General features: G+C 44.0%; 1 protein-coding gene across 4 annotated transcripts in view; it reads right to left on the minus strand.

Annotated features, from left to right (window-relative positions):
* HERC2 (HECT and RLD domain containing E3 ubiquitin protein ligase 2) overlaps nucleotides 1-12587 on the minus strand; it is a 125323-nt gene that overhangs the window by 77951 nt on the left and 34785 nt on the right. For 3 of the 4 annotated variants that reach the window (XM_036278019.1, XM_036278018.1, XM_036278020.1), the window contains exons 18-24: nucleotides 9292-9520; nucleotides 9072-9196; nucleotides 7844-8022; nucleotides 4975-5159; nucleotides 3625-3780; nucleotides 2322-2507; nucleotides 1687-1857 (exon numbers count right to left, since the gene is read on the minus strand). In XM_036278019.1, coding sequence (XP_036133912.1) covers nucleotides 1687-1857; nucleotides 2322-2507; nucleotides 3625-3780; nucleotides 4975-5159; nucleotides 7844-8022; nucleotides 9072-9196; nucleotides 9292-9520 — 1231 coding nt within the window. The remainder of the gene's footprint in view (nucleotides 1-1686; nucleotides 1858-2321; nucleotides 2508-3624; nucleotides 3781-4974; nucleotides 5160-7843; nucleotides 8023-9071; nucleotides 9197-9291; nucleotides 9521-12587) is intronic. The other variant, XM_036278021.1, reaches the window with a different exon arrangement.

Here is a 12587-nt window from a genome sequence, read left to right on the forward strand (position 1 = left end):
ACTAAGAGGTTGACAGTTTGATTCCCAGTCAGGGCACATGCCCAGGTTGTGGGCCCAATCCCCAATGGGGGGCATGCAGGAGGCAGCCACTCAATGCTTTCTCCCATCAATGTTTCTATCCCTCTCTCCCTCCCTCTCTAAAATCTATAAAGAAAAAAAAAAAAATCATACGCAGTAAAATCTTGAACCTTTCTCATAGCAGTATTTTTTCTGATATATATTCTCGGGCAAGGGAAACAAAATTAAAAATAAAGAAATAGGATTACATCAAATTAAAAAGCTTCTGCACAACAAAAGAAACCATCAATAAAATTAAAAGAAAACCCATTGTATGGGAGAACATATTTGCCCATGATACAGCTGATGGGAATTACTATCCAAAATTTATAAAAAACTTATATAACTCAACACTAGAAAAACAATCCAATTTAAAAATGGGCAAAGGACCTAAATAGACACTTCTCCAAAGAGGACATACAGATGGCCAACAGACATGAAAAGATGCTCAATGTCACCAGAGAGATGCAAATTAAAACCACAATGAAAAATCACCTCACACATGTCAGAATGGCTATCATCAATAAATCAACAAACAAGTACAGGCGAGGATGTGGAGAAAAGGGAACCCTAGTGCACTGTTGGTGGGAAGGTAGACTGGGGCAGCCACTGTAGAAAATAGTATGAAGTTCCTCAAAAAATCAAAAATGGGTCCTGGCCGGTTTGGCTCAGCAGTTAGAGCATCGGCCTGCAGTCCAGAGAGACCCGGGTTCGGTTCCCGCTAAGGGCACGTACCTCGGTTGCAGTTTGTCCCCGGTCCTGGTTGGTCATGCGAGTGGCAGCCACTTGATGTGTCTCTTTCACATCAATGTTTCTCTCTCTCCCTCTCTTCCTCTCTTTCCCTCCCACTCTATCTGAACAAAAAAAAAAAAAATGGAAAAATGTCCTCGGGTGAGGAAAAACAAACAAACAAACAAAAGAAACCAAAAGTGGAACAGCTTATGACACAGCAATCCTACTCCTAGGAATTTATCCAAAGAAACCAGAAACACTGACTTGAAAGAATATACGCACCCCTATGTCACTGCAGCGTTATTTATAACAGCCAAAATTTGGAAGCTGCCCAAGTAGATGAGTGGGTAAAAAAGCTGTGGTACATGTACACGGTGGAACACTACTCGGCCACATTCCTAGATGGACCTGGAGAGTATTACGCTAAGTGAAATAAGCCAGTCAGAGACTTTATTTACATGAGGACTCTAAAGAAAATAAAAAACAAACTAGAAACAGACTCATAAATACAGAAAACAGACTGATATCTGTCAGTCAGGATATATACCAGACTGACAGGGGTGAGGGTTGGATGGCTGGGTGAAAAGGTCAAGGGATTCAGCAAAAACTAAAAATCTCAGACACAGACCATTCTTCTATCTCCCCTAAACCCAGAGGGAAAGGGGAAGTGGGGAGGTAGAAGAGGGTAAAGAGAAGATAAATGATGATAGAAGAACAACTAACTGACTTGGGTTGGTGAACACAGTACAATATACAGATGATATATTATAGGATTGTATACTTGAATATAATTTTATAAACCAATGTAACCTTAATAAATTCGATTAAAAATATATAAAACAGAAAAAGCCTAATGCTTTGCTTAAAATGACACATGGTGTAAAGCTGAGGCCTTACCGAGAACACTGCTTCCTGTCAGGGACTGAGTCTGGAAGTCCTTTATATCATATACCCTCCCATCGATCACCGTCCAGAAGCCTCCATCCTTGTTGTGGTTTTCCAAGTCAGCTTTGCGTATAAGGGTCACCTCCTCATTGTTTCTACAGTTCTGACCTGTAAAAAATGACTCTGTATATACAGAAATCATGATCAATAAATCAATAGATCAACAGGTACAACGACTAGGTACAGCTGACGATGGACACTGCATCTCACTACCGTCAGGTCACACTGATGGTTCAGAAAGTCACCCCCATCTATGTCTGCCTCCAAAGCCGCATGGATCTAACCACCTAACAGTACCTTCTGGAGACACCCAAGAAAGTGTTTCTCAGAACTTCTTAAAATAATTCATGTCAGGATGTAACAAACCCTGACTAACAGAAAAGGCTCCCTTAAATATAACCCAGATCTCTTCTGACTTAGTTTATCTCCAATTTGCTGGTATCACGTCTCCATTTCCACTCATGCTACCAGCAAACTGGCAGACGAGAGGTCTTCCTGGTCAAACATTCTTTCCAATGGAGAGGCAAGACTAGATGAGACTAGAACAAAACTTGCTCAGAAAAGTCTTTTAAGCGAAGACGCCATACCCATGATGCCGGGCCAGGCTAACTCTTCCTGGTCGTCTCTCTCCTTGCCTGGCGCCAGGTGGTTGAAGCGGTCCAGGTGTTCTAGCAGCCCTCCCAGCAGAGGGACAGCACCAGCCTCCTGCATGAGAGCAGCATCTTTACTGAGCAGTAGGATGATGGAAACCACTAGTTCTGGAAGGAGCACACCTATGGTTGAAAGAAAAAAAATAATAAAGTATTAAGATTTAGCCCAGCCAGTATGGCTCAGTGGTTAAGCATCAACCTATGGCCAAGAGGCTGCCAGTTTGAGTCCCAGCTGGGGCACATGTCCGGGTTGCAGGCTTGATCCCCTTTGGGGGTGTGCAGGAGGCAGCCAATCAGTATGTCTCTCTCCCTTTTCCTCACTCTAAAAATCAATAAAAACATATTTAAAATAAGATTTAAAGAGTCCTGGCTGGTTTGGCTCAGCGGTTAGAGCATTGGCCTGAGGTCCAGAGAGACCTGGGTTCGGTTCCCGCTAAGGGCATGTACCTTGATTGCAGTTTTGTCACCAGCCCCGGTTGGGGTCGTGCGGGTGGCAGCCACTCCATGTGTCTCTCTCACATCGATGTTTCTCTCTGTCTTCCTCCCTCTCTCCCTCCTGCTCTATCTAGAGATAAATGCAAAAAAATGTCCTCGGGAGAGGATAAAAACAAAAAACAAAACAAATAAAGAAAAGCCTTTATCCTATAAAACCAGTTTATAAGCCTTCTCTATGTTTAAATTCTGATAAACCACAAAATAAGGAATGCTTATCCTTAGTATATTTCTATGAGATTACTTTATCTTACATTTTGAAAGAGACAGATACAGGTGTCAAGCAGAATGAGTTACAAGAACATGTTTCAAAACTACCGTGTTTCAATACAGAAGTATTAACTAGAATCTTTTATTCAGAAAGAGTTTACAATTAATTTACTATCAGAAAAAAACACTCAATAATAATGACTTTATGTCACAGAATTAATGTGAAAAAATATGAAGCAATATTGGAATTTATTAAGGTCCTAAAAGGGGCAACTCATTTTTATGCTGCTGAAATATCAGACAATCACCATGGACCTCACTCCTGAAGGGTCAGTAATGGGTACTACTCAAAGCCACGAATCATATCCACAGTGACCTAACTCTGTACCAGGCTGCTGAGCAGCCACAGGAACAAAGCGAAGGGCCACAGGACTGGGAAACATCTGGGCCAAGACAAGCAGGTTACTAGGAAACGACACATCTGAGCGCTCGTCAGGCTGAGAACAAACACGCCCGCAGGCAGGAGACAGGAAGGTACCAGTGAAATCCCCCTCCACGATGCAGGCCACCTCCGCAAAGTGCCGCCAGCTGGTGGATGCGACGCTGGCAGCCACCGGCAGGATGTCTCCAATGTGTGTGCACAGAAGGGCCGTGTACTTCTTCAGCAGGGACCCCACGCCCATGAGCTCAGGACCTAGAAGAAAGAGGTAGGAAACTGCATTTTTCACTATTGAAATTTATTTTGTTAATAAAGTGAAATGCTTCACCCTTGCACCATCATCTATGTATCTTTCCTACAATAAGTTCCTCAAATAGGAACTCTTCTCCTTTAGTCCCCGGAGCTTTTTACGTCACAGTTTAGAAAACACTGCATTTGGCAGGCCAACTTTCAGACACTGTCCTACATAACTCCTAAGAACTCTCGGTGTATAAACACTGAAGTCATAACTTGGGGTTTTAAAGTCTTACATTCTATACACAAACGTTTCTAAGTCAAGTCTTAATGCTTGTAAATTATTCCCAATGAACAAAATTAGGCATCCTCTGATCTCACGAAATCTTCAAGTTTCCTTCCTCCATGGCTCCTACTAGCTTTTCAGTCCTTGTGACTTTGTCTTTGAGATGCCACCTCTTTGACTTCACAATCACCTATCTCATCTGAAATCCTCCCCATCTACAAGTGCTTTGCTCTTCGCAGAAGTGACTAGGTCGTCTCAGAACACACTGACAGGGCAGCAGAGCTCACCACCCGATAGGAAGCGACCTTGTGGAGAGAGAGCCCCCGAAGCTTCCACGTCACGTGCAAAGCTGAGCACGCACATATCATCCTATTTCAAACCTCACAGGCACCTTCAAGTATTACCCCAATTCTTGGGGAGAGGGGGGCACAACTGACAGCCCCCAGCAGACCTAGCCCCAGGTCCAGCGTGAATAAACCAGAGCTACAACTGCGACCCAGTCTGCCCAGCAGGACTCACCCTCCCACTGCACCCTGGTGGCTCCCACTGGGACAGATGCGTATGACGGCACAACTCTGTGCCCCACTGTACCAGTCTCCAGTGGTCCATCACTGACACGTGGGGCAAGTCTGATCAGTCATCTGTCAGACTAACCTGAGCATAAAGGATGCTATTCCTGACGTCTGAGAGTTTAAAGGTTAAGACAAGGAAAAAAGGTATCAATGAATCTAACAGAAATGTTTATCCAGAAAGAAAAAAGCAGATGCAAAGAAAGCCCCCAAATCTCTGCCATTTACACAGTGCATGAAACACACACCTGCACATGCAGAACAGGTACACTGAAGAGCCTGAACACACACCTGCATGTGCAGAACGGGCACATCGAAGAGCCTGAACACACACGGACACGGACATTTTAAGTAACTTACTAGGAATGTCTGTGGCCTGACCAATGCTTCCTCCTGGATAAAGTTTGCTGATAAGTAAGCGCTGAAAACGTAGCAGCAGATCCAAGGAAGCAGATCGGTCTCGACTATGCTGCTCCAAGTCCAGACAGGATGAAATGCGACGGGCAACATCTTTCAACCGGGCCACTGTCTGAGAAGCAATGTTTCTACGTACAGGAAAGAGGATTGCAATATTAACCAAGTTACGTATGTTTAAAAAGCAAAGGTGTTTAAAAATGTCACGACAGCCCGGCTGGTGTAGCTCAGTGGTTGAGCGTCCACCCATGCACCAAGAGATCACCAGTTTGATTCCTGGTCAGGGCACATGCCCAGGTTGTGGGCCCGATCCCCAGTAGGAGGCATACAAGAGGTGGCCAGTCGATGTTCTCTCTCATCAATGTTTCTTTCTCTCTCTCCCAAATCAATAAAGGGGGGAAAAAAAGGACAAATAAAATCAGAGACAGCCTGGCCTGCACTGCTCACTTCCCCAGCGTCAGGTGCGCCTGTGACAGCACCACCTGTCAGTGAGCAGAAGAGCAGAGAAGACGCCGTCTGCTTTACAAGCATGCTCCAGAGGTCTGTGTGGAGTGGTCCAACGTGACAGAAAAGGCCTATACAAACGTTGGGAAGGAAAAAGGTGTCATTTTTTTTTAAAAAGTTGCATTTCTAATATAAACAGGACCATTCCTGAGGAAAAGAATCCCTCACATCTCTGCATCTGCTTCCCAAGTCTGCCTTCAGACCTTGGAGAAGCACCCAGGGGGTCAAGGGGATCCCAGGGCTCGGAGAGCATCAAGGAAGACCATGTCGGTATAAGTGGACCGGGTCAGGGCAATGGTGTTGGAAGGGCACGGCAGCAAGGGAGGAGCAGAGGCTCCGATCCCGACTTGAGCCAAGAACCAACCATGAGCGGGTACAGAGGACAGCGAGCACGTCTCCAGAGGGCCCCGCAGTGCCGTGGGAAGGTGCTGGTTCCTGAGCAGAACGCAAAGCACAAGCGCAGGCAGTGTCTCCTGCCCTTGGACAGCAGAGGTATCCAAGATCTCAATGCAATGTCAACCACATAGAGTTTCCAGAGCATCAGATGACATCACCAGAGATATTTAAACTGCAGGTAAAGAGAATCTGTCCAACTGTCACTGCCTGCTTTCATTCCAGCCAAAGAAACTTGAAGCCTTTTTGAGTGACAGTCTTATAGACTCAGAAACTGATTTATGATTTGCTGTGGTCATTAACCTTTGTTTTTAATTGTTTTCATAAGCATGCTCCTTACTCCATACCTGACTGCTTATTTACACAGTGTAGGCCCCACTTTAGATGCCCATCTGCACACCCACCTCCTGAGGTGAGACTCAACAATTTAACTAAATTGACTTATTTTCGGGGCTAAATAAGTCAAGGAAATATAAAAGAGCCTACTAACTCTGCATCTGCAGAGACACAACAATCCACGCCGAGATGCTGATGCCCATTTTCTCAGTGGCCCTTAACCAGCAAGCTCAAGCACAGCTCTCGGGATCGCTCTCGCAGGCACAGGCTGCGCTGCGACACACCTGCCAACCCACACAAGCGGTCACCACTGGAGCTTCTGGCAACAAATCCCAAACTTCCCACCACCACCGAGTTAGTTCACGTGACTTCAATTTGTTATAATGAAGATCACAACGTGTGAAATGATCAAAGGAAACATCAGATTAGAAAAACTAAAAAAATAAAAATAAAGAGAAAGTTTTCAAATGAGCACTCACTAAAACCCATGTAAGAAACTCGCTCTAAAACTCCCTCTTAAGATTTCACTGTGTGCCCAGGGTCTTCTGCTTTTCCGGGTGTGGAGAGCGAGCTGCCCCATGCGGTCCCCGGCCGCCACTCTGGACACCAATGCAGAGGCTCCTGGTCCCTGGACATGGCTGCCTGAGCCCACCCTGCAGGCCTCTCCACCCTGTGTGCAGACAGCCAACCAGGAGGAAGTGTGCGCAGAGCAGAGGCTGTGAACAAGTAGGCAGTGCAGGGGCCTTTCTGAAACCGCCTCCCTCCCCCTGTGGATGCCCTGGGACGCCAGCATGTTGCCAGTGAGCAGGCTTAGAACACCCCAGCTGTGTCAATGCTCACCTGTTGGTGTTCTGACTCTGCCCAAGCGTCACCTCCACCTGATCAAGCCTTCAAAAATAATGCTCACCATTCTTTTATTTACGTTAACTTTGTTTTTTTTTTATCCTCACCCAAGGACATTTTTGCACTTATCTCCAGACAGAGTGGGAGGGACAGAGAGAGAGAAGCATCGACATGAGAGAAACACATTGACTGGCTGCCACCCACACGACCCCAACCGGAACCAGGGACAAACTGCAACTGAGGTGCATGCCCTTAGCAGGAACTGAACCTGGGACTCTCTGGTCCGCGGGCCGACACTCTAACTGCTGAGCCAGACAGGCCAGGGCTATTTACATCAACTTTGAAATTCAAAGTTGTCTTACAAAGGAACACACATAAATCTATGACATACAGAATGAAGCAATGATACAAACAGTATTTTAAAAAGTAACCTTACCACGATGACTTCCATTGGCACCTGCCTGCTTAGTAATGAGGGTAAGAGTGTTCTCCTAAGTTCACTGTACAATCCAATCTGCTCTTGTGTGAACACTTTTAGAATCTCCAGCTCTGCCTCACACAACCTCCAACCTGTCTTCTCATCTGTACTTAAGAATCTGCTCTGTAAACTAAAACTTATGCAAGGTCATTTTCGAAATATCTCCTCTATAGCCAAACACATTTTTGAGACCCTAGTTCTAATCTCATGATCTTAGCATGAAAACCAATAATCCTGTCAAAAATATCTAATACTATTTACCTAAGAAGCTGCTGTATGAGCTGAACCAGAGGCAAACACTGTTTTCCAGAAGATTCATAGATCCCTGTATTAATAATATCTTTATCCAATGGAGTCCTACTTCTGTGAAATGTTGAAGCATTTGCTTCCTGTTCATCAATTTCTTTTTCCTTCTGTGCTTCTTTTTTGGCTTCAATATCCTGTAATTCATAAAACAGAAGCTGGTTACCGGTTATCTTAGAAACAGGTACACAGAGAATGGTGGTCACTACATTATCACATACATGATTTCTTCTAACTTTCCACGTTAACTCAACGTATTTCGGTAGGTTTTCACAGACATTTTAAAATATACTTACTTCATCTAATTTTGTCAATATAAATTCTTGAATCAAAAACAATAAAAGCAATAAAAAAAGCTCTAAATGGCCAGTAAGCACATGCAAATGCAAATCAAAACCACACCCCCTCAAATAGCTCAAGTGAGAAAGGTTGCCAGGCCTTGTGTCCACCGAGGTCAAGAAAGAGACAGAACTCTCACAAAGGCTGGCTCGAAACGTAAATGGCACAGCCATTTTGGAAAACTGGCAACACACCATCACCGAGGACCCAGACAATTCTATGTCAAAGTATTTACTAAAGAGAAAAAAAAATGTGTGTTCACTAAGGACTTGTCTACAATACGGTCAAAGCAGCTTTACAAAGTCAAGAGAGATCGCATGTCTGTGAGCAGGGACAGACGACTGTGCCGCCCTCACACGGGGGGCCTGGCAGGGAGAACGAAGGTGCGGCGCCCGCAGCAGAGACGCAGAGCCGTTAGGGCAAAGCAGAGCAGACACACAAGCACGGGCTCTCTGCCTCCATTCGTGTGGCACCAGAACCGGCAAACAGGAAGCCCGAGGGCGGAAGCGGTGTGTCCTACTCTGAGTGCAAAGAGGCACAGGGTACCTTCTAGGGCGACGGAAGTGATCTGTACCATGATCGAGGCATCTGTCAAAATTCTAATAAACACTTAAGGAGGGTGCATCTCATCATACTTAATGCCTCAATAAATGTTTTGCACTAGTAAGAGAGAAGACTTGTAATTACAGAAAATATTTGGAAGTTACTAGAAGTTTTGATTCAGTGTTTCAATAGTTTTGGCAAAAGGTGGTCTGCTGTTTCTTCAAAAGCAGGAGCAGGTGCTTCAACTTCATCTCACCACCAGGGAAACGGCCTCCATGGCTTGCACACACTCCTAGGGCCATACCTGGATTTCTGCAGCGACTGCTGCATTTAAGGCCGACTCTAAGCCTCCATCAGCCATCAAGCTGCCCACCAGAAGATCAATCATGAAGCGACGGCCGGGACTTACGTTAACGTCATTGCCTGAAACTGGAAAAGGGAAAGAGTTTCGCCAATGTGAGCTAATGCACTCCCCTCCTGGCAGCCTTTCCTTCTCGCCCAAACCCTGCCCCTGCCCAACCCACCTGCACAGGGCAGGAGAGCAGAGAGCGCCCGGGCCCGTTCCTCCGCGGTGGGCAGCAGCACAGACCACCCGCTTTGCAGCACGGCCTGGGCAGCCGCCTGCACAGTGCCCAGCACGCCCGCACTGCTGGCCAGGGCCACCACGGTCTGCTTCAGGCTGTTGAGGAGGCCACTGCCCAGACCTAACCCAAGCAACTCTGGGTCGACCTGGTGACTGATGGCAGCGTGCAACTGCAATGACAAAGGCAACCTTCACTTAGCAGCCCTAGAACAAGTACATGTCCAGTCTTATTAAAAAATACACAATACCTTTATCGAGTTTTATTCAAATTAATACAGGAAAATTTCTGGCATATGTATTTTTAAAACTAGACTAAAAACATTTTACCCATAGTGGTTGGGAATCCACAGTAAGGTATTTTACAAGAGGAATTTAAAAAGCCCAACTATAAATACTTATATGGAAATACTATATACTCAAGATAAACCATATGGAAAGAGCAACCTTTACCCACCCCAACCATTTGCAACAAACACAGAGGAACAGTGAATATAATGTAACCAAGAAACTGTTAAAGATGACATAGCCAAACTGAGAATATACAAGGGCCACACCAGAACTCCTGCAGACACACACAGCAGGGACCAAGAGGTTCTGGACTCTGAAAGCAGAGCAAAGCCTCAGGTTTGAGACCCAAACTGCCCGCTATGGCTGAACCCGAGTTTCCTGCAGAAGGCTAGGAGCTGCTCAAGATCACCCACCTGCCAGCTAGCCAGGGCCTGAGGGCAACACACTACCCACACAAGGTTTTGGGTAAAAAAAGACCCCACAAAATATCAGAGACCCTTTCCCTAGCTGGTGTGGCTCAGTTGGGCATTGTCCCATGCAATAAAGTGAACTTCAATTAAAAAAAAGAAAGAAAAAGATGCCCTGGACGGTTTGGCTCAGTGGTGACAGTGTCAGCCTGCAGACTAGGGAGCCCCAGGTTTGATTCTGGTCGAGGGCACATACCTCGGTTGTGGTTTGTCCCCAACCCCAGTTGGGGTTGTGTGGGTGGCAACCAATCGATGTTTCTCTCTCTCTCCCCCTCCCACTCTGTCTGAAGATAAATGTAAATAAAGATATCCTCGGGTGAGGATTAAAAACAAATGAAAAAATTAAAAAGTTAAAAAAAAAAAGGAAATTTGACAAAAAATAAAAATATGGTGCCCAACTTTCCATAAAATGTATAATGTAATTATCTTCTGATGGGAGGAGTTAAAGGACATTCTAGCCTAGGAATACTGTTAAATGACCTTAAACTATCAAAGGGGTGGAAAATGTATACCCAGAGGTATCGCAGTGAGAAGACATTTGTGGGACTTGGTTTTCAGTTAATTTATGTGTAGTATCTGAAGGAGAGACACACATAGTGCATTGCAAATAACTTATTTTTACCTGATACAGTAACGGTTTTTTTTTTAAATGAAGAGTACTAGATTTATTTATTTATTTTTTATTTTTTTATCCTCACCCAAGGACATTTTTTGATTTTCTGTACAGATAGAGTGGGAGGGAGAGAGAGGAAGAGAGAGGGAGAGAGAGAAACATCGACGTGAAAGGGACACATCGAGTGGCTGCCACCCGCACGACCAGCCAGGGCCAGGAACAAACTGTAACCGAAGTACATGCCCTTAGTGGGAACCAAACCTGGGTCTCTCTGGACCACAGGCTGACGGTCTAACCGCTGAGTCAAACCGGCCAGGGCTGAAGAGTACTAGATTTAAAAGAAATTTAACAAAAACATATATCTCAGAGTACGTGAAAATCATAACCTCAAATTGTAAATACAAAAACAAATCCTAACCTAAACATAATGTATTAAAATTACAAGACAAGACAGAAAAATCTGAAAGGCTCCCAGAGAAAGACAAATACATTAGTTACAAAGAAAACTGCACCATGTCTCACTGGCAACAATAAAGGTCAGAAGACAACAGAACATCTGAGAGCTGAAAAAGTAACAGGAAACCAAAAAAACTAAGCCCCATTAACTTCTCTAAAGGGAAACTGAAGCAGAATTTTCACACTTTATAACTCACAGACCTTGATGAAGAAACTTACTCAAGGAGGTACCCAGGAGGGACAGGATGTAACAAAATAACAAAGCAAATTGGATAAAAAAATATATATATTTACATGTGGACTCTTAAAAATTTATAATTATGATAATAATTAATTAGAGGAAAGTTTAAAAGTAATTGCTATATTTCACCAATCTCTAAAAGGCATTTTTTAAATGTTTAACATCTCTGTCAGAAGGAGGGGGTCAATGGGGAGAAAAGGGGATATCTGTATAAATTTCAGTAATAAAAATACATACATACATAAATAAATAAATAAATACATGTCTTAACATCTCTAAAATCAGATTATATCTTACACATTCCAATTGGGAACATTTTCTTTTAGCGTCTCTCACACACCCCCCCCCTAGTGTTTGATTAAATTACCACTTTGTGACATTAAAAAATATTTAATTTTTCCGTAACATGACTAACGTCTACAAATCAAACTTTAAAACTCAGTAACAATGAGAGGGATTTAAAAAGAAAAAAAATTTATAAACTTGATCAATAGAGAAACAGTAAAATGAAGAGCAAACTTACACAAACACTAATCAGGAGATCTAAAATGAAATACATTAGTAACAATAATAGTAAAAGAATTAAATTCATCCATTGAATAAAGACATAAGTTGGATTATTTTTAAGAATCAAGCCCTCTGAGCCCATTTTTAAAGAGACAGTGAAAGCCCACAGCCCTACAAAGACAGCAAGGCCCTGGAAGAACACAAGACAAACGCGGACACACGGAGTCACGCCTGAGGCCCGCACCAGGCTTTTCCACGGCGCTGAGCAGAGCAGCAGCGGCAATGCACACTGTGGGATGACAGACAGCAGGGCAGACCCACGGGAGAAACACACCGCCACAGGTGTCCTAGTGAATGAGCTCCTCCAGAAGATTTCTGGAGAAGAGAGGGGGGCTCTCTAAACTTCTGCTACATTGATTTATGCAACTAAACAGTTCTTTCCTTTCAGAAGCCAATGCAAAAAATTGGGCGAGTGGAAGGGGGACATGATGAATTACAGAAAAATCCCTGTATTATAAAGGGGAAAACTTACTTTGTGAAGCAAAACTGTTTTCTTGGCATTAAGTCATAGAATTTTGTTACAAAGAAAAATAAAATCACCAAGAAATTTAAACATTTTCATGAGAGGTTCAACAGGCTAAACCCCACACATTCAGTATCATAAA

Source organism: Molossus molossus, unplaced genomic scaffold, assembly GCF_014108415.1.
Source record: "Molossus molossus isolate mMolMol1 unplaced genomic scaffold, mMolMol1.p scaffold_m16_p_24, whole genome shotgun sequence".
NCBI lineage: Eukaryota > Metazoa > Chordata > Mammalia > Chiroptera > Molossidae > Molossus > Molossus molossus.